Here is a 5,180-nt window from a genome sequence, read left to right as displayed (position 1 = left end):
ATGCAACGCAACGCGTAAAAAGACAGTATATTGTCATTATAAAACCCGTAATTATGTCCCCACTGGATACAACAAATGCCTTGTTTATAATGGGTTTTCATGTTTTTGAATCATCACTCTGGCCTGACAGGGCATCATCACAATATGGTAAGGGGCGTAACATTTCCGTAACACTTGAGGTATTCAACCAATCACAACGCACTGGATAGCTGGCCAATCACAGCACAGCTCGCTTTTCAGACCGATGGGCTTTCTAAAAATCGACGCGTTTCGGAAAGGCGGGGCATAGAGGAGAAACAATAATGTACAGTATGTGGAAAATAATGTGTTTTTTGAAACTTAAACCGCATAAACACATTTCATTACACCACATACACAAAATAATGTTCTTTTTAGCAGCATCATATGACCCCTTTAACACATGTGGATCTTACATGATAAAAATGTCTAATAAGAAACATCAAACTGAGTCTTTGAAATCTTTATAAATATTATCAGTATGTGTGTGTGTGCGTGTGTGTGTTTGAGTGTGTGTGTGTATGAGTGTGTGTGTGTGTGTGTATTTCTTAATCATCTGAGTCAACATGATCCGTCAAACCCAAAAGCCCATTAGACACAAACAGACAGAGTAACCAAACAATCCACTCATCAACGTAGAAATCATTTGATTGCATTGAGTAATCAATGTAGAACATTTTAATAATTACATTAATAACCCAACTTATAAAAAACATTATCATAATCATCAGCATAATGGTAAACATGTTCACTAATTTCCTCAGCATTATTAGCAGGCAACCCTTTTTCACAAATAAACACAACTATTTGTATAATAACACAAAAACACACAAGCTTTATATTTAAAAGGATAAAAAAAAACTTACATTGTAAAAGTTCTGCACGAGTTTTACATTCTGACTGTCTAAATTTCGTAAACAACTGCTCGATGACTAAAATGACTAAAAACAAAACCACAAGTATAATTCCCACACACAGGTCAGAGTCTTTCAGAGGGAATATGGTTGGATCCTCCCACTAAAGGAGGAGTATGGTTGGCTCCTCCCACTACAGAAGGCGTATGATTGGCTCCTCCCACTAAAGGAGGAGTATGATTGGTCTTTATTGCCCTCTGCTGGTTATTCTATCAAAGCTGATTGAGCTGTCAGAAGATGTGAGATCTAATATCTTACATAGACATTTGGCTAAAAAACAGTGTGTGAGCCCAGATACAGTCAGCTGAAGTTTATTCTGAACAAGATCTCTGATGATTTCAGTCTGATCTCAACAGTTTGAGCAGATCTGATGCAGCTTCACTAAGAAACTGTTTAGTCTGCAAGTACATACAGTAGATGTAAACTAATTCAACATCCTCTACATATTTTATAATAATATTATCAATAAGTATTATTTTTCTGAATTTAGTAAAAGGAAATAGTAAAAATATTTAATTCATACAAAAATATAAACCAATAAAACAACACCAATGTTTCTAACAAAAATAGTTTAATACATACTCTCATGGCAGATTTACAAAGAATAATACAAATCCCCAATTAACATAACTATAAACATAGGTTATTTAACTGTAAGACTATGACTTTTAATTTGAAGGCAGGCCGTCACAGTTCCTGGATAATGGCATTTTCCGTAATGCATTTGTCAAAAAAGTCACTTTAGGATTTTTGTCCCAGATAGACCGGCCAATTAGCTCTTTTTTAACTGACATTCGGCCAGCCCAATCACGTCTGAAAGGAAAACTTGAAATCGCATCATATGACCCCTTTAAAGAATCAATAAGCGCATAACCATATTCTTTTTAACTGCAATAAACATTTTTAAACCCTTTTGTCTTATGCAGCTTAACTAAACATTTAACTTTCACTATAACCATGGTGCGAATTACGGGTGGGTGGGGGGTGTTGGGAGGATGCAGAAAAGATGCAACAAAATGCAGAAAAGATGCAAGTAAGAGATTAATTTTGCATTTAAAGACAGTTCCAGTGATTATATCAGGAGTTAAGAAAGTGCATAACTCTCATTAAACAAAGTCGTGGACCGCTCTTTGATCGCTTTCTTAATGTAATACATTGCCATTTTGGATAACAGTTTTCATGCTACTAAAATATCCAATGTCTTTTTTTTTTCTAATCCATAAAAAGCAATAAACAAATTCGTGAACAGTTCTTAACTCGTTTTTATCAAAAGCCAAAATATGATGCATGCTTTTTTCCCCACCAAAAAAAAAATAAAAAATAAAAAAAACTTTGTCAAGACTTAATAATCATCATTACAATTTTAAGGGCAATAATCAACCACAATGGTTTTGTCATGATATTGCAGCTTCTCTCCTGTAATGAATTCATGTTTTTGGCTATTTAGGCCTTATGCAATGTACATGAGCAGCATTAAACAGTAGTCTATGTGTAAATAAACATAAAATGCCATGTTAGATGCAGCTTGAACCATATTTGCATAAATGGCTTTAGTTGATGGTTGAAAAAATGTCATTGTAACAGTCTGTAGAATTGTGATTGATTAAACTGCTCCAGGTGTGTGTGTGTGTGTGTGTATGTGCGTGTGTGTGTGTGTGTGTGTGTGTGTGTGTGTGTGTGTTCATTATTCACTGCTGTGTCTGTGGAAGCCTGTTTCCGCCACTGAATAAAAAAATAAAAACTTTTTTTCACAGAATTGCGACTTTTTAATCTCACAATTCTGACTTTTTTCTCGCAATTGCAAGTTTACATATCTCAATTCTGACTTTTTTACTCAGAATTGTGAGATATAAACTCGCAATTGCGAGATATAAAGTCCAAATTGTGAGATAAAAAGTTGCAATAACCTCGAGTTTAATGCGTAAACAAACCTGCGTGACCATAGCAACCAGTGATTATCAGAAATGGATACATTTCACATTGTATTTAATTTAGAAATAAGAATGATAAAAGTGCGGAATTTAGAAATTATTATATTAACCCAACCTGGGGTGCGCTTCCTAAAAGCATCGTTAGCCATGGTCGCAAGTTCCGTCATTACTCAATAAGCGCCGTTTTGAAGAGTGCGCATGTGCATAAATGCCTAGAGAAACTCTGATATCTGGATATCTGATCTTACTATCTGGGCTTTTGCTTACAGCTTACAGCACACACACACACACACACACACACACACACACACACACACACACTTTAAAAATGTCTCCTGCGCCCCTCACTGGGCCTATAGAGCACACGCACGTCTGCAAGATGTTAAAGATCGCTTCATCTCGAAAGCATCTGCTGTGTACAAACATCTGAGAAGAAATGTCTCTACGATACATTCTAAATCATAGACATCTTAAAGACATCTTCTAAACGTATATTTGACATCTGATAGGAAACGTTCTATAGACGTATTGCAGATGAGAAAAACACTCTAAAAAATACATCTTGCAGATGTAAATGCAGACTCCATGATGTAGGCTATGTGTGCTATCAGGGATAGTGTCTCGTTGAGAAATCTCTAACCCAGAATAAAACCTGCTTCGGAGCAAGTTAGCCTTGTAGCCTAAGCTTTCATGGCGATAAAACTTACCTGGGTAGCAACTGAAATTAGTTTCATTCAACCATGAAGCCAGTTTAGGTGGATATGTTTCAGGTTATGTTCTGAAGGTATCTCAAGAATGACTCTCTTTACTTGTAAGTAATAAAAGGGGGTAAATGAAGTAATAGCAATAGTTAGTGATAAAAACATGGTAACATTCAAAAATGTTAAACTTTCATTCATGCATTCACATTAATGAAAAGTTACTGATTAGATCAAATATGTTTTTAGTTAAAAATATTAAGCTATGACTCTTTTATAAGCTTAAAAGGTGTATAGCTACAGTTTTTTAATGCATTAGGAGGGATTAATTTAAACCGGAAGCTTTAGAGAAAAATGTTAGGTGACACTTTAGTGTAGGGACCAATTCTCACTAAAAGTTTCTTATTAAATATTAGCTGTTTATTAGTACTTCTAAAGCATTTATTCTACATGACCATATTCTACATCCCTAATCCCAATACCTAAACTTAATTTACTAACTATTAATAAACAGAAAATTAAGAGCTTATTGAGGCAAATGCTGTAGTTAATGGTTTGTTAATAGCGACAATTGAACTTTAAAATAAAGTTTGACCAAATGTTATGTGTTTGATGGCAATCGGTATTAAATATAATAATTTTGCATAACTACAGTAAACAGGAACATAACAAAAAGCAAACTAATACTAAGTTTAAAACAACACAAAAGCATGGCACAATTTACATTGCTCTGGAAAGGAAGTGGAAATACTTTGTGGTGCATGATCTAATGATAAAATGTAAAAGTTGTCCATCAACACAGAAGAGGAGAAGTGGCCTTTCTGCTGTGTTGTGATTTCACATCAATCTTGTGACCTGTTCAGCTGTTACAGTGGTTTGCCCAATGCAACTAAACAAAATCTCATGTTTAAGTCTGCATTAATTGCACAGAGTAGTTCACACATGCGAGAAGCCATTGCTCTGCATGTAGATGTAAATACACCATACGTGCAAATCATTTCCAAAATGACACAGCATTTCAATGCAAGAAGTCAAATGAAAGCTGCAGAATCTAGACATCCAGTTGCTGCATTCGGCAGGAGAGAATGTTCTAGATTATCTAACGGTTTCCATCAGAGACCAAAGAGATTAGAAAGAGTAAATTCAGAAGGTGTTACTCTCTGTTATGCATGTGGAAACGCTGGTCACATTGCTAGACATTGTCAAGACAACGAGAGACCTCATCAAAGCTTTGTCTGTCATGCATGTGGAAAGGATGGTCACATAGCAAGGCATTGTTTACAGAAAGTTAGGAAAGATCAGGAAGTTGTTTGTTTTGCTTGTGGAAATATGGGACACAAGGCAAGACAGTGTCACTTTTCACACAAAAGAAGGATGAGCTATCGTGATTTGCTTAAGAAGATAGGCCATTTAGAATCCCAGTTGGCACTGTTGAAAGAAAATGAATGTGAAAAGATTCTTGTGGGGGAAAGGGGGGGAAACCTCTTCTGTTTGATCTCGTTTCAGGTATAAGCATCAAAATGTTTGTTTGAAATGTGTACTCTCCTGGAGAAAGATGATCCGGTCATCTGAAGGACAAGAAGGCCAGCAAAACCAGTGGAGCCAGGGGACTTCCACAA

The 5,180-nt window shown here is 35.7% G+C and overlaps 1 protein-coding gene across 3 annotated transcripts in view; it reads right to left on the bottom strand.

The window, feature by feature from the left end:
* Nucleotides 1-958, bottom strand: part of LOC107694382 (uncharacterized) — an 8,719-nt gene extending 7,761 nt beyond the window's left edge. The window contains exon 1 of one of the 3 annotated variants that reach the window (XM_016494070.1): nt 885-958. In XM_016494070.1, the coding sequence (XP_016349556.1) occupies nt 885-886 (2 nt within the window). In that variant the 5' untranslated portion in view covers nt 887-958. The remainder of the gene's footprint in view (nt 1-884) is intronic. The other 2 variants (XM_016494071.1, XM_016494072.1) reach the window with 2 other exon arrangements.
* Nucleotides 959-5,180: the final 4,222 nt, after the last annotated feature.

Source organism: Sinocyclocheilus anshuiensis, unplaced genomic scaffold (assembly GCF_001515605.1).
Source record: "Sinocyclocheilus anshuiensis isolate Anshui unplaced genomic scaffold, SAMN03320099.WGS_v1.1 scaffold2100, whole genome shotgun sequence".
In the NCBI taxonomy this organism is placed as follows: domain Eukaryota; kingdom Metazoa; phylum Chordata; class Actinopteri; order Cypriniformes; family Cyprinidae; genus Sinocyclocheilus; species Sinocyclocheilus anshuiensis.
This window is presented reverse-complemented; position numbering and strand designations above follow the sequence as displayed.